The sequence below is a fragment of the Odocoileus virginianus genome, chromosome 3 (assembly GCF_023699985.2).
Source record: "Odocoileus virginianus isolate 20LAN1187 ecotype Illinois chromosome 3, Ovbor_1.2, whole genome shotgun sequence".
Lineage (NCBI taxonomy): Eukaryota > Metazoa > Chordata > Mammalia > Artiodactyla > Cervidae > Odocoileus > Odocoileus virginianus.
In genome coordinates, this window is record NC_069676.1 from 58,304,927 (window position 1) to 58,326,036 (window position 21,110).

Genomic DNA, 21,110 nt, shown 5'->3' on the forward strand with positions numbered 1-21,110 from the left:
CCACAGCCCAGCTCTTCTGGCACCTGCTCAGACCACATGTGGAGACTATCTGCCTGGCTTGGCTGGGAGACCAGGCCCCCTAAGGAAGGGTTGAAGGAGCCGGGGGTGATGGGCCTTGAGAAGAGAGTGCTCTGGAGGGATGTGACTGCCCTCAAACAGCTGAGAGCATGGGAGGACCATGATGGGAAGAACAGGGTCCAACAGGCATCGTGTGAACCACGAGCCATTGGCAGAGGATTGGGGGTTTCCTGCCAGGAAGGACTGAGCTGCCTCTTCTCCTGGGGCCCTCCAGCCCTGCCTGTCTAGCTATTTAAAACCCTCAGCAGACATTAGTGGTAGCAAGGCAGCTTCTGGGCTGGCCAGGGCAGGCCGTGGCCCCACCGATCTCACGCTATGACGGGCTGAGGCATGTTCCCGCCAAAAGAAGGGGGGTTCTTAAGGAGCCTCAAGGCCAGACCCTTCCTGGCACAGAAGAGGCAACAGAGGTAGAGAGAGAACAGCAGTGTTGGCAGTCAAGCTGCGCTCAGCATCCATGGCCCGACCATGAAGTCTGCTCAACTTGGAAGCGGCCTGGCCTGCTCCTGTGGGGCCCGGCTGTTGCCACCACAGCTGGGGGTGGTCCAGGAAGAAACTCTATCCTGGCTGGAACCTGGGTCCTGGCTCAGGAATGGTCCCAAGCTGCAGGGAAAACACTACATGAGTAATGCTCTTTGTCCTCTTAAAAGTAAAAATAGTTTGAAAATCATGTATTTGTATTATCTTAAAAACAAAACAAAACCCAACCGAAGGCAACTACAAATAAAAGTAGGGCCCCTTTGTTCCCATCCTCCAATCCCAGGTCTCTTCCCGAAAGTGACACTGTTGTCAGGTTGCTGCCTGTTCTCAGAGCATTCTCCACAAGCAGCTACATACCTGCAGGGATGTAGCATTGTTTGGTTTGCATGTGTATGTGTCTTTTTTGATATTTTGAATCTCATCCTATACCTTGCTTTTTTCACTCAACATTATGCTTATGAAATCTCTTAGTATCTACAGCTCTGTTCATTCCTTTAAAGCTGTTATATAGTACTCTGCCATGAATATATCGATCTTATCCATTGCTCTGCCAATGGGCATATGGCGTGTCTCTGGTTTGTCACTAATCACTACTCGTATCTGCTTCCTTGTGCACATGTGCATGCACTTCCTAAGCCATATGCTTACAGGTAGAGTTGCTGGCTGACAGAATTTGCACATTCTCAGGTTTAAAGGATCCTGCCAAATTCCCCTGCAAGGTAGCAGCACCAGTTTACCGTCCAGCCAGCAGTATATGAGTAAGAATCTTTCCACCATTCACTAACTTTGGCCCATTACCAAATCACTTATTCTTGCCAGTATTATGGGTGAGAAATAGCATGTCTTGGTTGTAATCTGTATTCTCTGATTCTGAATGTTCTTTCTAACTCTCCTTTCTCTCTCCAGTTTGTGATATAATTTTGTAAGGGGAGATGTCGAGAGGAAGGAAAAACCAGATTCCAATTCTTCTCCCTTCTGGACTTTAAGAGGAGCCGAGAGTTTTGCCAGGACAGGCCAATTCTCACTCTGAAAATGTCATTCTTATTAATATTTCTAAACAATGAGCCATCCTGACTAGGGGCAGATTTGGGACTGGGCAGAGCTGGAGAAACCTGTTAAAGGTAGTACAAAATCTTTGCTGAATAGCAGAGAAACTGAGGCCCAGAGAGGTGAGGAGGGGCCACACGCGGTGACCCCCATGTCTGTTCTGCCACCCCACCCCCACACAGCCCACCTCCCCTGCCGCTCTTCTCTCCCCAGGACCCCGGTGCCCTTTGGAGGACCCCTGGTGGGGGAAACCTTTCCGAGGGCAAGCACCCCCTTCGTCCCGGAGCTCACCAGTGGCTTGGAACTCCTTCGCCTTAGACCCAGCTTCAACAGAGTGGCCCAGGGCTGGGTCCGCAATCTCCCAGAGTCCGAGGAGCTGTAGCCCCAGCGCCTTCACATCCCTCATCTCAGAGTTCGAATAACACCTGGAGCCAAGATTTGTGGCCAGTACTTCAGTTTACGAAGGGCCATCGCACACGAAACCTTACTGCAAATGGCCTCAAAAGTCACAAAGTTCAGCAGTTCCCAATGTGGCATACTTCAAAATCACCTGGGGGTATTTTCCTACAGGTTTCTGACCTGCCCAAACTTGCAGCATCAGAATCCCCTGAGCAGAGGATCTCTATTAGTAACTCACACTCTGAGCTGATTCTAAGAAAACTTGTCCCTGGTTTGTGTCTTTAGGAATCCAAACCTCCAATGACCACGTCCAGCCTCCACTCTCTCCTGCTCCTGCACTCTAGCTTAGTCGCCCCCAGTGACAGGGAGCCCGCTAGCTGCCTATTTACCTGTGAAGCACTCTGACAATTAGTTTTCCCTTTTACTGAGACACAGATGGTCTTTATCTACTCACGCTGCTAACGTTTACTAAGCACCAACTGTGTGTTAGCTGCTGTGCCAGCCATAGGGAGAGGGTGTGGGGAATAAGCCCAGGCCCCAGCCTAGACAGAGGAAGGAAGACAGTAGGGAAGACAGATTTGTAAAGCAGTAAATCACCTTAATGCTCCCTAAAGCATGCTGACAACTGAGGAGCCATGTGAAGCAGAGGAGGGGGTCTCTAACCCTGGGTGTGGGGTGGGGACTCTGGGAGGTGTCCCAAAGGATTTGAGTAGGGCCTTGGAGGACTGAAGGGAGGGGGTGTGACAGGGAGGTTGTGGAGATGAAGGCATTTCTGGCAAGTGGGTGATGAGTGCAAGGGTGCGGAATTGTCACGGGTGCCGGTGTGAAGAAGGGGGACGGCAGTGTCAGAGGAGGCGGTGAGTCCTCAGTGGGGCGGAGTGGAGTGGGGTGTGCTGCACTAAGGAGATGGGGAAGTTCTTAAGCTGGGGAGTGAGGGGTCTCGCTGGTTGCTGTGTGGGGCACAGACTGGAGAGGAACAAGGCTGGATGCCGGGAATCCTTCAAGGACCGAGGCCTGGACTAGGGAGGCAGCCATGGGGTCAAAGGAAGGAGCACCCCCCGACGCCCTCCAGGGAAAGTGTGAAGTGGGGTGCTTACAAGGACGACTCCCTTCCACCCACTTCCACTCACCATTTGGAGCAGACCCCGGGTTAGGCCTCGTTCTAGTCCCCGCCAGGTGTACTTCGGCCTCTACGCAGGCTCCTTGGAAAGAGAAGGGAAGGGAACGCCTCCCTGCAGGTGCTGGTGATGACGGCGCTGATGGTGGCTGCTTTTTATTGGGAGCCTCGGTGCCTGCACTGGTAGCAGATGTTCTACGTGGCCCATTTCTTATTTTCAGCACAACCTTGAGACAAAGACGTGGTCCCGCTTTACAGATGTGGCTATCCAGGCCTAAGCAGGGGAAGTGACTCATCTGGGGACAAAGCCAAAGGGGGGATCTGTCCAATTCCAGTGAATATTTCTTATCACTCCGCTGGGTGGCCAAGTCAGTCTCCGTTCAGTCTGGAATCACCTAATCATGGTGTCATGCTTTTAGACTTTAGAGCTTAAGAGTGCAGGCTGGGGGTCAGACTGGATGGGGTGGGTTCTAGTGCCACCGCTAGCCGTGTGAACTCAAGCAAGTCATTTCTCACCTGTGGGCCTCTGTTTCTCCACCTGTAAAATGAGGACAAGAGTACCAGTCCCTGCATGGGGTTTTGTGAGCATAGTGATGGACACACAGGTAATAAGCAATCAGTCAGATTTTAGGCAATTACTGCTCTTGGCCAGATAAGATGTTCCTGCAGTGAATGCACCTTGAGAAGTAGGCTCATGGAAATGCCACTGGGGGTCAGTAAGGTTGAAACCTGAAGGAGAGCCTCCGATGACCATAGGGCTCCCTTTGGACATGACTTATTCCTTCCCCGCTGCCTCTCTCTGCCTCCTCCCTGACTCCCTCTCCTGGGGAGAGGAGAAGGCCATGAATCTAGCTGGTTCCCAGGTGTGAACCCTGGAAATCTAGCTGGTTTCCAGAAATAGAAAGAAAATGGCTGCATCTTCCTTTTGCTCCAGAGGAGTTTTGCTGTGCCCCACCCAGTCTTAAGGGGCCAACAGCTGATTTAGATTTACTTGCAATTGATGTGCGGTCTTGAATGTGGGGGCTGCCATTTAAAGCTGTGTTTCTATGAACCGAAAGCCAACCATTAGTGTCTGAAACATGGAAGAGAGGATATGGACTGTCTTGGGTTGGCTCTGCTGTGCTCTGAGGGTAATGTTAGCCAGAGGGTATGGAAGAGAAGCTTGCTGCACCCCAGAGTAAATCCTCATTCCTTTTTTCTGAGGTGACTCTTACTGATGTTGTTAAAAGAAAAAAAAAAAAAAAAGGAATGTTTATTGTAAAAGTAAATAAATAAATGAGGTAGTAAAATGTGAAGGTATCGGTCCATAGAGCTTCTCCCATACACATACGGAGCCCTTCCCCACTTCCTGCATTCTGCCCCATTCCCATATATACACCAGAGGTAACCACTGCTAATTGTTTGGTTCCCCTAGAATTCTAGACATAATTGAATGAATATGTACATGTATATAGATGCATAAGTACAAAGACATGTCTTTCTTTTAATGGGATCATACAGTATTTGTTGTTCTATATTTTGCTTCTTTATTCAACAAGTAAAATTTGGATCCTGAAAAAGCAAGCCATTAACTTTTCATGTAATTTGGGAGCCTAGTATGCCCTTCCTATAAATTCTGTACTTTTGCCTGCTTTTGTTCTTTACATGAATGAAATCATACAGTGATATGGAAATGAAAGGGGCTGAGGATAACCCAAACATTGGGACAACTGACAGCAGACATGGCAGCAGTGAACATGGATGAACTACAGTTACATACAACATGGAGGCATCTTAGAAACAAAATTGTGAGCAAAGGAAGGCAGGTATACAAAACATATTTCCTGATGCAAGGAGGTGTTTATTATGAAATCAGGACTTTGGAGGAAAGAAAGGTTTGTGATTGTGAAGGGACATAATGCCCCTTCTGGGGAAAGCTGGACAATTTCTATTTCCAGATATATGTGATTGTTACACAGATATCCTTAAAATATTTAATTTAGTTGTGCATCTGTTGTTTATGCACTTTTTTGGCACATGAGTTACATTTTACCAAAACAATCCCTCCTTTTAAAAAAAACTTAGTGGACATGGGAATTCCCTGGCGATCCAGCGTTAGAACTCAGTGCTGTCACTGCTGAGGGCCCAGGTTCCCTCCCTGGTCAGGGGACTAAGACCCCACAACTGTGCAGTGTGGCCAAAATAAATGAATGATAAAATAAAATAAATTAAAAAGTTAATGGGCAGGTTGATTGTCCAGCATTATTAACAAGAGTTCCAGGAGTTTTAAATGACTTGGGGTTCTATGGATTTGATCAGAGACATAAACTACACAATCTCCATGGCTGATTCATGTCAGTGTATGGCAAAAACCACTACAATATTGTAAAGTAATTAGCCTCCAACTAATAAAAATAAAGGGGAAAAAAAAAACAACTCACACAATCTTCATCCTGTCATGAGAAGGATAAACTAAAGCCACACTTAGGGACCATGGCAATGAACACTCACAGAATCCCAAAGTCACAAAGATACTTTGGAGGCTCCACACAAAAAAGGTCACCTGACAGCAATAATGGAAAAACATCTTCAAGAAGTGAGTGCAGAGACTTCTCTGCTGGTTCGGTGGTTAGGACTCTGTGCTTCCACTGAGTGGGGTGAGGGTTCGATCCCTGGTGGGGGAACTAAGATCCTGCAAGCTGTGAACCACAGCAAAAAAAAACAGCAAAAAAAAAAAAAAAGTTAACTTTCAGACAAATAAATAGGAAGAGAGTTTTCATTAATCTCCGAGATAACTATAAAAGAACATTTTTTGGGCAAGATCCATAGAGAAAGCATAGAATCTAAGAAGCAATGATAAGCAGAGAAATCAATTCAATAGACATCAGGAAGAGTTTAAAAAAAACCAAAGGCACATAGAGTGGTATAAATACATTTAAATATAAATGCACATGGATAAGACTCACCAGTTTAAAGGCAGAAACTCACAAATTCGATAAAAAGTAATTCTAGCTCTATGCTGTTCACAAAGCAGCACTCCTGAAAATATGACACAAAAGTAAAATAAATGGAGAAGGATAAGCCAGTTAAATATTATTCAAAAGAAATGTGCTCTAGCCATATTAACACCAGACAAAGGGGACTTGTGGCAAAAAAAAAAAAAAAAAGGATTACTGTGATAAATACCCTTATATAATACGCTAAACCCATAATCACAGTGGAAGGTTTAACACATTTCTTTCAATCGTTGACTGCTTAGCAGACAAATAATCGATATGGATATAAAAATTTTGAACAAGAAAATGAAAGTGTAGAATTCTGCCTCATCAAATTAGACAATACTCATTATTTTCATCTATGAAACACTTTAAAAAGTGAATACACAAAATTAAAACTTTTGTGCATCAAAAAACAGTCAAGAGAGTGAAGACAACCCATAGGAGATTATAACTGAAAGAATAAAGTAAATATTCGTGAATTCAGTGATATAATTAAATGACTGAATAAACAAACACATGAGGGGAAAGGACAGACCTTCCTTCCCTAAAAAGACTTATAAATAATACATATAAACAATGCACGTAGGTACCACCTCTTCCAGGAGGTGGAACTTATTTCCCCTCCTACTCATTACAGACTGGACTTACTGACTTGCTTCCAAAGGGCATAGGAAGGAAAAATAGTAACTTCACAAAGACACCACTTTAACCAAGTGATCAAGGTTAACATCATCAGCAATATTCAACTTCCTGATGTAAACGGATGAGAAGGGCACCCCCACCTTGTGATACTTCCCCCAAATTCATAAGCCCAGTCTAAACAAATACAAACTGAGAGACATTCTATAAAATACCTGACCAGTTAGTCCTATTTAAATCTATCAAGATCATGAAAAACAAGGAAAGACTGAGAAATTGCCACTGCATTCTCTATTCGGGAGAAGGCATCTTTCCACCCAGTTGACTAAACCAGACACTTGACAGGTTAGTGGTGAGGGAGGAAGGGTCACCCGAGACTCCTCTGATTTCACCTCCATTTACTTCAGGTCCCCATGTACCTTTGGTTTGGCTTTCCAACAGTCACTGTTTGCCGCATGGGCCATCACTGCCTTTGTCCAGCTGTCATGAGGCTATACCTTCTGAGCCTTCTCCAAGAGGGGAGGAGCTCAAAATACTACAGGCAGTGAGAATGGTTAGGAGGTAAGGCATTATGACGACTAGACAGAGGTTAAGTAGTGTGCGAGCTGGGAGTGCTGAAGTGAGGATTTGAACTCGGGTAATCTGGCTCCAGAATCTGTTTAAATCACCATTACTCTCACCCAAGTACTAACCAGGTCTTACCCTGCTTAGCTTCCAAGATCAGATGAGATCTGATGTGTTCAGGTGACATGGCTGTAGCAAGATGGCAGGATACAAGATTAACATACAGAAATCAGTTGCATTTCTTTACACTAATAATGAAATAGCAGAAAGGGAATATAAAAAGAATACCTTTTAAAATCGTGCCAAATAAAATACTAGGAATAAATCTGACCAAGGAAGCGAAAGAGTTATATGCTGAGGACTTGCTTTTGACTTGGAAGAAGACTCTTAAGAGTCCGGTGGTCTGCAAGGAGATCAAACCAGTCAATCCTAAGGAAATCAACCCTGAATGTTCATTGGAAGGACTGATGCCAAAGCTCCAATACTTTGACCACCTGATGCGAAGAGCCAACTCAGTAGAAAAGACCCTAAAGCTGGGAAAGATTGAAGGCAAAAGGAAAAGGGGGCTGCAGAGGATGAGATGGTTAGATAGGATCACTGACTCACAGGACATGAATCTCGGCAAATTCTGTGAGATAGTGAAGGACAGGGGAGCCTTGCATGCTGCGGTCTGTGGTCACAAAGAGTGGGACACGACTTAGTGACTGAACAACAGCAGCAAATAAAATGTTAATAAAAGACATTAAAAAAGATTCAAATAAATGGAAAGATATCCCATGCTCTTGGATTAGAATAATATTGTAGAAATGGCCATACTACCCAAAACAATCTACAGTAATGTGATCTGTATCAAATTACCCATGACATTTTTCACAGAACTAGAACAAATAATCCTAAAATTTATATGGAAACATAAAAGACTCAGAATTGTCTAGGCAATCCTGAGGGAAAAGAACAAAGCAGGAGGTATAACCCGCCCAGAATTCAGAATTTGATATTACAAAACTAATCAAAACTGTGGTATTGGTACAAAAACAGACACACAGATCAACAGGACAAAATAGAGAACCCAGAAATAAACCCATATACCTACGAACAATTAACCTTCAACAAAGGAGGCAAGATATAAAGTGGGGAAAAGGTCAACAAGTGGTGCTGGGAAAATTGGACAGTTGAATGTAAATCGATGAAGTTAGAATACATTCTCACACAATGCACAAAAATAAACTCAAAATGGCTTGGTAACTTAAATATAAGAAAAGACACTACAAAACATCTAGAAGAGATCGTTGGCAAAACATTCTGACATAAATCATACTAATGTCAGTCTCCCAAGGTAATAGAAATAAGCAAATGGGACCAAATCGAACTTAAAAGCTTTCTCATAGCAAAGGAAACTATAAAAACAAACAAAATGAAAAGACAACCTACAGAATGGGAGAAAATATTTGCAAATGATGGGGCTGATAAGGGCTCAATTTCCAAAACAATGTTGAGCCCATACAACTCAACAACATAAACAAATCCAATTGAAAAATGGGTAGAAGACCTAGACATTTCTCCAAAGAGGACATACAAATGGCCAATAGGCACATAAAGATGCTCAATATCACTAATTATTAGAGAAATGCAAATCAAAACTACTATGGGGTACCACCTCACATCAGTCAGAATGGCCACCATTAAAAAGTCTGCAAATAACAAATGCTGGGGAGGGTGTAGAGAAAAGGGAACTCTCTTATACTGTCAGTGGTCATGTTAAGATGGTGCGGCCACTATTGAAAACAGTATGGAGGTTCCTCAGAAAACAAGAATTACCATATGATCCAGCAATCCCACTCCTGGGCATATATCTGAACAAAATTGTAATTCAAAAATACACATGCATCCCAATGTTCATAGCAGCCAAGACATCTATCAACATTTAGGATAAATGGATAAAGATGTGGTACATACATACAATGGACTACTGCTGCTGCTGCTGCTGCTAAGTCGTTTCAGTCGTGTCCGACTCTGTGCGACCCCATAGACGGCAGCCCACCAGGCTCCCCGTCCCTGGGATTCTCCAGGCAAGAACACTGGAGTGGGTTGCCATTTCCTTCTCCAATGCATGAAAGTGAAAAGTGAAAGTGAAGTCACTCAGTCGTGTCCGACTCTTAGCGACCCCATGGACTGCAGCCCACCAGGCTCCTCCATCCATGGGATTTTCCAGGCAAGAGCACTGGAGTGGGGTAGTATACATGTGTGTAACTAAGTCACTTTGCTGTACATTAGAAATTAACACACTGTAAATCAACTATACTTCAATTTTTAAAAAAGTAAAAATCTCCATTACTCAGTGTAAATAAAAAAGGAGTTTCTTCTTTATTTTTCTGTCATCAGATCTGACATCTTTTATGAGAATAACACTAGCTGCTGTTACAGATAGATCCTCAGGACTCAATGGCTTACTGTAACAAAAATTCCTCTTATCATAATGCTCTCCTTTTAGCAGCGATAGAGGAACCCAGCCTCCTTCCATTTTGTGACTGCCATCTTCCAGAGATCATTCAGCCAGCAGATGGGAAAGAGTTCATAGCTCTGAGTGGGTGAGATGTTTCTACAGCCGAGGTCTGGGAATGGCAAAGTTTACTTTTCACCAAGTGAACCCCTGGCTATGTGTCCTAGAGGAAAAAGAAATGGAGTTTGGTAAGCACCTCTGAGTTTTTGCCAAAATCTAATTGCTCATAATTCTGATTTACTTAAGGCTAATCAAGTACTTACTTTATACTTTGTTTGCTTATACTTTTTAAAAAACACTTATTCACAGCCAGCTAGTAAACAAACATTTAGAATGTTCTCAAAAAGGCAGAATACACAACTGGATAGTCAAGATTACATATGTATATATACATACACAGATATAGCTGAATTCGGAGATAAAAAACACTGCTTCACATTACCAGACTGGCTAAAAATCTCTCACATGCTCAAAAGTAACCCTCCCTCCACCATCACAAAAAACCCTACCCGAAGTGTGTCAGAATATTTGGAAGTATCCCTACATTGCTTCACATCTGATACTAGTATAATTAAATTATCTAAGTGCTTCTAGATCAATTTTAAATCTTAAAAAAAAAAGGCAAGATAAAGTTCTCTAGAGGAAAACAACAAAAATTCTCGAGCTAAAACAGGGTAAAAAGAGGTATATTCATTCTATAAGTAGGTACTTTTGAGATAAAAGTGACATGGGAATTAGTTCTAGAAAAATGGGCTTGTAGATCAGTTTTTCCTGATTCCTTTTAAAACGACTTATATAATACTAAGATGACATTTTAAAGCTACTATGTATCCACAACCATATGGCAGGCTCTGTGTTGAGTACCTTCTGTGTATTATCTTATTTCAACCCCACAAGCAACCTTTGACATAAGTACTAAAAGGGCCTGGGTCTTTAGAATAGATAAAGATCAGAATCAAAACAGAAACATATCTAAAGCAAAAACATATCTTTATATATAACTTGTTTCTAACTCCCACTGACCTCAAGTTCAGCTACCAAGGATAAAGAAAAGAGAAATAAACCTATGACAACATTTGGAAAATTGACCCGTTTTAATTTTTCAAAACAAAAATACAATACAACATCAATTTTTTTTTTTTTGCCATCTACAATTCAATTATTTCCAAATATTCTAAGACCAAACAGAATCCCCTGCCCAGAGCAGGGAATTAAAATGAGAGGCTGAAGTCACACAAAGGTGAATGCTGAAGACTGACATTCCAGCCGTAGGCCACAAGTCTTCCATTCAAACACACTCTTGATTCTTTTCCTTTCACAGTTTGTTAAAGTGTTTTACAGGAAGTTCTTTAAAATAATTTCATTTCAAATACTAGGTTTCTTCAATGATACACAGCTCCATGAAATCTGTGTCTCCATCTGATGACAGGAATGAAAAGGAATTTTTGTCTTTTTTGGTAGCATAAAGAAGTAAACCCATCAGCCAGATTCCTTTAGTAATAAATCAGGAAAGGAGAGATAAGATCTGGGTTGTGCCGGGTGCTGTTTCTACTTGTCTTTGAAGAGTGTGACTTTAGAAGCATTAAATCACACTCTTGCCACTACAATGATTAGTACTAGTAATCTTTTTTTTTAGATGATAAAAAGGAAAACATCCAATGGACATAAAAAAGTTCAAAAATTGTTTGCTTGTTTTTCTTACTGCAGGTCATTTCCCACCCGCCCCCCCACCCACCAATGGCAACCCACTCCAGTACTCTTGCCTGGAAAATTCTATGGACTGAGGAGCCTGGTAGGCTACAGTCCATGGGGTTGCAAAGAATTGGACATGACTGAACGACTTCCCAGGCCAGGCACCCGCCAAAAGAAGATACAAAATGAACATACGGTTGGGATGGTAACTCCGTTGGACATTCCAATTCACCCAGTTGCTTGTTCCCCATACATAAGAGGGGAAGAAGCATTAAGTTTTATTAGTAATGTTATAGCAATAACCAGATGTGTTAATGGCAGCTTATTTCAGGTCTTTCAATCCTTTGAACACATAGAGAAAATCATGGCTGTCGTTCTCCAACTGCCCACATCTGAATACATTCCACTACCATGGAAACTACAAAGGAAGGAAAAATATATTTATTCCGGGATTCATTTACTAGGGTTTTTAAGCGCCCTCTCTTCCGTAGAGCCCCAGAGTGGTGATGAGTGCTAGGGGCTGCTGTGTTTCCCGGCATGTGCTCCCATCCTCTGAGGGTCCTGAGAAGGATAGTGGATTGGTCCTGGAGCCCTCATGAACGGAGGGGGTGGTCCCATGGGGTGGAACATGTGTGGCCCAAAACCTACAGATGGGAGAGAACAAATCTGTTAGGTTTGCAATTCTCTTGACAACCTTTCAAACCATGAACCTAAGGTCCAAACCAGCTACACATAAATCAAATTGACATGGTGCTTCAGAAAATGCTGGTTCACAAGACTTGCTTAGGAATGTCTACCTGCGTGACTTCTTTGGTTTCAGAAATCTTTCCCCTCGGACAGCTAAAAACAACTCCATAGGTCTCAAGGTATTGTTAGTATGTCACCTGAGCCTTTGCTATCTCTCGAACATGCCAATCCTACCAGATAGGATTTGATCAGAATTTGGGAGGTGAGGGAGAAATCAGGCTGACGGCAAGACCCTGTCATCGTTAATCTCAATGCTTTATACTAGAATGAAGGTTGTTCAGAAACCAGGACTTACTCCAGCGAGTATGGGAACTCTGCCCAGGCGAACTGGTTACTTGTGATTTACTTACACAGTTCACGCTGGCACTGACAGTGCTGTACACAGTGCTGATCCCTGAACTGTTTATTACTTGTCACGAACAAGATAAAGAGCTGGAGCCAAACTGTAACTTCATTACACAATTAAGCACACTGTTTAGTTATTCTGACAATTTTTTTGTTAACACGACTTCCTTAGGAGCTTCTCTGGTGGTTTAGTGGCCAAGACTCCACACTTCCAACGCAGGGGGCCCAGGTTCCATCCCTGGTCAGGGAACTAGATCCCACATGCCACAACTGAAGATCCCTCACACTGCAACAAAAACCTAAGATTCTGCATGCGGCAACAAAGACCTGGTGCAGCCAAATGAATAAATAAAAATATTAAGAAAAAAAAAGACTTCCTTAATGAATTTACATTCTGGTGCAAACTCCTTATCTTGCTGCAAGCAGATGACACCCACAGCCTACACTTTAAGCAATGATGCTCCAGGGCATAAGTTAGGATTTAGAACAGAGAACAAACTGATGATGTTAAGTTGCTTTACAACTTAAGTTTAAGTTTAAACTTAAGTTTGTCCAATTCTTTGTTAAGCTATGTACTGTACCCTGCCAGCCTCTTCTGTCCATGGGATTTCCCAGGCAACAATACTGGAGTGGGTTGCCATTTCCTCCTCCAGAGGATCTTCCCAACCCAGGAATCCTCTTTATGTCTCTTGCATTGGCAGGTGGGTTCTTTACCACTAGTGCTACCTGGGAAGTCCCAAACTAATGACAGATTGTTGTAGTCACAGTAACTCCCATTTTGATGATACATATACTTAGATCTTTAGAAAACTGGTGACTTCCTTCTTAGCAAACCAGTAAAAAATGAAAATACCCGGAATGACATCAGTCAGGTTTACTTGCAGACTTCTATGGAGCAGACCTGAAGGCTTAGATATGTTAGACATGATGGTACAGGGTCTGAACAGACTTCAGGAGGATTTCCCTGAGTAAAGTCTAACCCATTTCCCTACTTCCTAAGAAAGAAGTTACCTGGGGGTGTGGGCGGGGCAATACCAGGTGGGGGTGGCAGGGCAATGTTCACCACGGCTGGAGGACCACCGGGCGGTAGGTTGAAGTAGTTGGCAGAGGCTTCTTCTTCCGCAGCAGGAGGAGGAGGAAGAGCTACAGAAGAGAAAACAGCTAGTTAGAGCAGAAAACCACTGTGCCACAGTTCCCACTACCCTGAAACCCTGAGGGGTCCTGCTGGGAGAACACAGCTGCTGGGAGCCAGAGGCCGGTCTCCTTTAACATTCGAGGAAGGTCAGGCAGTATGAGTATCTGAAGTTAGCAAGCTACTGGGTAGGCAGAATCTGCACTCACCTCCTGGGAGCCCTGGAACGGGCTCGAGCTTGATTCCAGAGTCTGTGGTTCCGTCCTTCTCCTTTTCTTTCCCTCTGGCTGCCTGGGACCTGGGAGACAGACATTCATGCAGTCAGTACTTGGGTCCACCTTCTCTCACACCTGTTTCTCACGTTTCCTAGTCAAACAGAACTCCTTCACTCCTGCCTCCTCTTCAGCACTCACTTTTTCCTCATAAATGCCACAGTGCATAGTGGATAGGAGCAAAGGTTTTGAAGACAGAAAGACCTGGTTTCAAAATTTGCTAGAATCGCTTTAGGGGATGCAGGAGGCAACAACACTGGGTTGAGACCAGTGTTCAGGAAGCACTCTATGAGGTCTCCCTGGCTCCAAGCCAGAAACCTGTTCCACTTTTGAATGTTCGGGGCATTTTACCTGTCTCTCTCTTATGCAATAACCACTTTCAGGCTTAAATTAGCTGTTCTTCTTCACTAAACAATTGGCCTTTAAGGACAGAATCCAGGTCTACTTAATTCATGTATAAACTCGCATGCCTTAGTATTATCCTTGGCCTATAATATCTGGTCACAGAACACATGAACCTTCAAACCATCAGACTGCTACATGAAAACTCTGAATAAATTTCCAAAGTAGCATCTTCCTGATAGCCACAGGAACGAGTGTCAGACATAATGAAAAATTCTTTTTAAATGTCCTGCTGATTTAAGGCTGTTCACCAAAAGCTTACTAATCCCAAGATAATGAAAAGGTTTCTTGAAAATCTCAATAATGTTTTTTTTTATTATTTTTGCTGTGCCACGCAGCATATGGGATCTTAGTTCCCTGACCAGGGACTGAACCCACACCACCTGCAGTGGTAGCACAGAGTCTTAACCACTGGCCGGCCATGGAAGTCCCAATGCTATTTTAATATAGTCTCATGCTCACCTTCCCCATTTCACGTTGAGCCTGCGGCCATTGACAATCAACTTATTAAAGGACTTCTCGGCAGCCACTTCTGCAGCCTGCCTTGTGGCAAACTGGATGAAAGCACACTGCTGTCTTTGCACAACAGTGATGGTCCGGATCTCTCCAAACTGGTAGAAGTGATTCCTGAAGGGATACAGGTAAAGCAGAATGAGAGCTGACAACACAGACATTCCCAGGAGGCTGAATATAGACTATTAACTCTTTCACTGATTCACCATGAGGCAAGTGGCCTCACAGTGATCTGCCTAATTACCTGTAGGTGGTTTCCCCTATGCCTACTGTGGTCCCCCCTACTGTGGGCACTGTATACTGGGGAAGGGAAAGAAAAAAAATGAGTAAAGGCTATCAAACATTTTAGGGCTTTTCCTATGGAGGAAAGGTTCCCTAAGGATGTTAAATCCTAGGTAAGAGGTTAGCAAAGTATTGCGCCCAGGGCTGATAAGCCAAGAATGTTTAAATAAAAAATGGTTTAACGCTGCAATAAAGAAGAAGAGAAAGAGGAGGTGGAAGAAAGTCTGCCATCCCTGGGGAACTGTCTAGCTCACTTAGGTTTAATGTAGATAGGCTAACAAGGGTAGGTTCTACACCTCTAAGAGTTTCTTCTCCACACTCTTTGCAAGAAGTAATTTCCACCACTATCTGCTCAGATGTCTTACCCAGCCAAGCAAAATACAAGAATAACACAAAATTACCAAATACCAATCTCTTAAAAAAAAAAAAAAATCAAGTTAAACCATCTTTTTTTTTTTTTAATAATTGCAAATCTCTCTTTCTCCTATGTAATTAATCATTCCTGGTTGTGTGCTATCTTTAGAAATTCTAATGGTTATTAGGTCAAATAGAATCTCATGTAATTATTATCCTAAACAAGCACAGAATAAGCACTGTTGAAGAGTATTTTCTGTCATCATAAAGAACTTTATAAAAATTCCAGTCAGCATGATACTACAGGGCAACTAAAAAAAATGTACTTGGTACAGAATTATCATATTTTCTCAAGTTTTTGCCAAAAACTATTATTCCAGGGCAGGCGAAAGTAAAGTTAATTCATAAATTATATTCACAAACCTTAGATCGGTCTCAGTAATGGTATCGCCCAGACCACCAACATACAGTGTGGTGATAGTCTTGTCCTCTGGTGGGTCCAGACGTGGCATTGTTGAAGCCCGCTTCAAGAGTTTATCTGCCACAGGGTCATTGATTCCATAATATCGGTCTTTAATGTTCTGATCAGCAAGGGGGTCATCCGGATCTGTTGGTTTTTCATGTCTATGGTTCAAGAAAGAACAATGCATAAAGATGAAACAAAAGAAAAGATTTTACACATACCAAACAACAGCAGCTATATAAAGACCCCTGAAATGTATTTTGAACTAGATACCATGGCCATACCAAAACATAATTATTAAAAGAGAGCTAATATCAAGGAACTTACTGTATCACACAAGGACGTGCTAGCCTCCTAAAAGTCATTTAAATGGCTACAGGGTGGAAGTTTCCTTATAAACAAATGCTTTTGGGCTTCTCTGGTGGTACAGTGGATGGGAGTCTGCCTGCCAATGCAGGGACACAGGTTCAATCCCCGATCGGGGAAGATTTCACATGCGGTGTAGCAACTAAGCTGGTGCACCACAACTACTGGAGCTCACATGCTGCAGGGCCCTTGAGCCACAAGTAACGAGGCTGTGTGCTTCAACTACTGAAGCCCAAATACCTAGATAGAGCCCATGCTCTGCAACAAGAGAAGCCACCACAATAAGAAGCCTGTGCACTGTAACGAAGAGTAGCCCTCACTCACTCCAAGCAGAGGAAAGTTCACACAGAGCAACAAAGACCCAGAGCAAGCAACAAATAAATAAATGCGAAAGAAATGCTTCTCGGCGCAATTCACTTCAAAACCAAAGGTAACCACAACACGGTTACCCCTCTCCAGGGCAACGGTTCTTAATGTATCTGAGGTCTTGTATTCCACGCAAGAGTATGATTAATCTATGGACCCAACCCCAGAAATAGGGAGAGCTAATTTTTTGTCAGGGGTGGGGTTTACCAACACCAAGGTAAAAACTCCTAATCCAGATGCCTAGAAGTCTTGACTCAAACATACTCACACTTTAGAAGTCTGGCTTTAATCTTATTTCAACTATACACTGAGATTCAAGCCAGTCATACCATGATAGCCAAGACTGACATCGTAGGTAGGAACCTGAGGTCAACACTGATATTTTACGGCAAGGCAACTTAGTTTCCCAAGGCTTGGTCATAGGTAAAGGTTCCATTATATGTAAGAACAACAATTCAATCTATCTCTCCTCCTAAGATATAAGATACATCACACTAGCTATATAAACTTTAACATTTTGAAGCATAGTTTAAGCCAGCACGTCCCTCTTCATAGATAACTAGTCATCTGAAAGCAAACACTGAAAAAGCAGTTCAGCTCTTGCCTGTATGGACACTCCTCTCCTCTCTTACACTCTCCTTTCACCCAGAAGGAGCAAATGTGCGGTCGATTCCTTTTGTAGTAGGGTGTGGTCCGGGCCAGTTTGAGCAGCATGTCACTGGTGGATGTGGCTTTCCCCAACATGCCAACTGGCCGCGTTCCATCAGAGTTGGAAATCTATAGAGGAATGACACATTCCGAAGGTAAATTCCACAGACTATGTCAATCCCCTAGGATTCTTTCATCAAATATAAAACTATATCAAGCAAATGGCAGCGCACCTCTCTCTCCATATTCTGCGTGTAGTACTCTTTGTTGACGTCGGACTTTGGCATGTCATCCTTAAAAGATAATCCTGCATCACGAACCTGGATGGGCAGGCCTAGAACAAAGGAAAGGAAGAAAAAACTCAAGATACATTTTAAATCATATCCAAACTGAGTATGTAGACAGAATAATATAACATCATTCTTCCTTTCTCCACTTTATTTGGTAATAGAAGCTTTATTTTAACTCAGAATCTGTAGCACTGTCAAGCTAATACTACTACAAAGCATTCTAAGACATTCAAATTCCTAAGTTTTCATGAAATGAATATTTAAATATTTTAGATGAACAAGCTCTTACTATAGTCAGATTTGACCTGCAATTGATAATGCATCTAGCTTTTACTGTATCATGATTTAAAACAAATGTAAAAAGTGGATTTTTTTAGGTTTGTCCTGCAGATCCTCTGAATAGTCATAGTCATGTAAGGATCACTGTACTGCAGAACTAGAATACTTCCTTAACAAACATATGAATAATATTAAACAGAATGTGACCAGGACTCTGATTTGCAGAGTTAACTTTCTGAATTTAACATAAATAAACTTAGATTTTCCCTTTTCATTTTATTGCATAGTAGAAACTTGCTGAAAGGATGTTTTTCTGAAAAACAAAAAAGTTGCCTGCAGTTAAAAAGTCACTCCCAAAAGCAGTTACTCTGAAACAGTAGCAACACAGTGTATCAGTCCTAACAACACAGTTGATACAAAATCCCAAAGCACCATAGCCTGAACTCTGGTAGGGATTGTGGAAGAAATGTTCCGGATCTAGACAGGAGTCCCAGGCAAAGAAATTACCTGTCATAGCAACAATGCCTCTAACTTACCTTGGCTACAAAGGTATACAGAAGGGAGGTTTAAGGCCTCCCTTCTGTATAATATAGTATTTAGTATAGTTGTGTTGACTAATTACCGACCTTTCTTAAAATCACTATTGTTCAGAACTCTAGAATAACCTAGTATGGTTCTTTTCTTCTTGGGAAAAGCAGAGCACAACAGACATTTCAAAGTGGGTCAGAGCCAGAGACAGGGTGAGAAGAGGGAGACAGGAAGCCTGCTGTGTTGTTGAGAGCAGCGGCACACTTTCAGAACTGTGGGACAAGTCAAACATACCGTACTCTAGGTCTAAGAGGCAGGTCTGACAGACATTCTTCAATTTACTGCAGGTCTGGCACACTTCAGTCTTCTTGAAACGCATGCGGACCCCAGGGCACCAGCGAAACACTGTGAATGGCCTGGCACAGATCTGGAACACAAGATAAAGCCACAGGGTGTTAACGGTCCTGATCTGGACAATTAATCCAGGAGATTTAGTAACAACAGGGGATTCAAAGAAAGGATCCCCAAATCTAGGGTTTAGAAGAGATATTAGCAATCATCTAGTCTAAACAGGATCTGATGTTTCAATCCCTTATAACACTCTTCTTCAGTAGTTTAAATACTCAAATATCAAAGTCCTCCCCACTCTAGGGGTCACCAGCATTAACAATGTAATTCTTAAATCTTTTATGGGGTGAGTAGGGAGTATCCTACAATTCTTTAAGAATTTTATATCTATGACCTTCCCCCTCAGCTTAAAAATGTTCATGGGCATAATCACAGAACATCTGATACATGCAATCCCAGGGGGCTCAAAGACCAACCACAGACATCAAGTTAAGAATCCCTGCATTAAACGGCTCATTTTCTTACCTCTACCCTAAACAGTTAACAGCCAAAAAGTATATAAATGATACATGAATGCATGTGTCACACTCACTTTTATAAAGGACTTCAAACCTCAGGGAGTAGAAGAAAAAAGGAAAACAAAACTAAATCATTACTCTTTAACACACTTACTTTGCATTCCTTCCCATACTTTTCTTTGGTCTGAAAGAGAAAAAACAGAGGAGTTACAGACACGGCGGGAAAAAAAGCTGATGCCTGCTCCTTCTCTACATAGGATCCAAGAAAAGTATCTGGAAATCCCTGGCATCTTAAGGGGTGGGAGGGGGAAACGGGACCCTACCCTTTTGGGGAGGAGGGCAAAGAAGGGGCTGGGATATAATCTAATCACATACAAACTATGACCTTTTAGGAATTTTATGGATCTAACACGGAGTAAGTATGTACCTTTCCACAACCACAATTCTTAGATTCACCTCTGGCTCCCAAGTTCTCTCCCAAGAACAATTTCCTAATGGTTTCCACAGTCCCTAAAGCAGAGGATGCAGCCACAGCCAATTCATTTTCCAAAGTTTAGTCAGAGGTAACTACTACACACTCATCCTGTGATGGTCCTCTGTATATAATAAATCAATATCTCTGAGATTGATCACAACACAGCCCTAATTATTAAATATAAACTGCTGCTAATTTTACTCTTATTTATAAGGAGAGAAAGTACCTAAACACATTATAAGGTGTGGAGGCCAAAAGGCACTTGACTTCAGTCCTGGTTCTCCTTCTAATTTGCTGAGGTCCCTGGAGTCAGAATGTCTGAACTTAAATCCTAGTTCCACACCATACTTGCTGTATTCAACATAAACTCTCCTTGCCTCTGGTTAACAGACCTGATTCCTATGTAAATGTTCAATGGATATTAGCTATTATTATGACTCCTAGATCACAGACCGTCGCCGAGTTCCAAAGTGAGAGAACATGACAGTCCTTTGCAAATTTTTCCTACGCTTCGGGTTACTAAAGAAGCATCATTACTTCTTCGTGGCTAAGAGAAATACATGACCGACAGTGTGCGAGTACCACAACATTGACAGAACATATACAGCAGGTCCCGTTTTATACTCAATCACTCACCATTCGGATATATGGGTTTTCTCCAAGACACGTCTGGCACAGAATAGGGAAGTCCTGGTGAAAACGGGAAAACTGGTTGAACGCCAAGCTCCAAAGGCCTTGCCATCTCAGCCACTGTCGTGCGGCGGCGGGGAGGGGGCGAGGAGCGAGGCTGGGGAACAGGGGGAACCCGTGGTCCAGCACAGGCCGGGTCGCTGGAGGGGGTCCTGCATGCACTTCCGGGAGGCGGCGGGAGTAAAGACCCGCTCGAAAAGAGTGGAGGGAGTAGGGACAGAAAGGGAGCTGGTCCCAAACCCTGGCTAAACCCCCTCCATCCAAGCCCTCAGGAGGGCCGCCCTCCAGACTTCAGCCGTAGCCGAGTTAGGCCGCGGTGCTGGCTTCTTGGAATTCCCTCGGCCGCACAGCAGCCACGTCCCTGCCCGCCCGCTGGAGGTCTGACTTCGCTGCCTCTTTCTGTCCTCCTCCGGCACGCTCACTCACCGCATCCTCCCAGTTCTGCCTGTTGTAGGTGTTGGAACCTAGAGAGGTCGCCATCTTGAGAGAGTCCGGAGGCAGCCGCAGCTTCCGAGTTGGGAGAGGACCGCCACAATCCCGTCAGGCCCCGCGGCTGCCTCTCCGCACGTCGACGTCTTATTTACGCGTCTTGCGCGCCCTT

At 43.2% G+C, this 21,110-nt stretch overlaps 2 protein-coding genes across 3 annotated transcripts in view; one reads left to right on the top strand and one right to left on the bottom strand.

Annotated features, from left to right (window-relative positions):
• Positions 1–11,406, top strand: part of MYOZ3 (myozenin 3) — a 23,206-nt gene extending 11,800 nt beyond the window's left edge. For both annotated transcript variants that reach the window (XM_020885119.2, XM_020885121.2), the window contains exon 7: positions 1,816–11,406. In XM_020885119.2, coding sequence (XP_020740778.1) covers positions 1,816–1,984 — 169 coding nt within the window. In that variant the 3' untranslated portion in view covers positions 1,985–11,406. The remainder of the gene's footprint in view (positions 1–1,815) is intronic.
• RBM22 (RNA binding motif protein 22) lies at positions 10,875–21,074 on the bottom strand. The gene is made up of 11 exons (XM_020885149.2): positions 20,936–21,074; positions 20,456–20,509; positions 19,499–19,528; positions 18,773–18,905; positions 17,615–17,715; positions 17,338–17,510; positions 15,962–16,162; positions 14,852–15,016; positions 13,925–14,013; positions 13,595–13,726; positions 10,875–12,135 (listed from the first exon to the last, which is right to left on the bottom strand). Exons 1-11 carry the CDS (start codon positions 20,987–20,989, stop codon positions 12,005–12,007), a joined length of 1,263 nt encoding a protein of 420 aa, XP_020740808.2. The 5' UTR covers positions 20,990–21,074; the 3' UTR covers positions 10,875–12,004.
• Between the last annotated feature and the right edge of the window lie 36 nt (positions 21,075–21,110).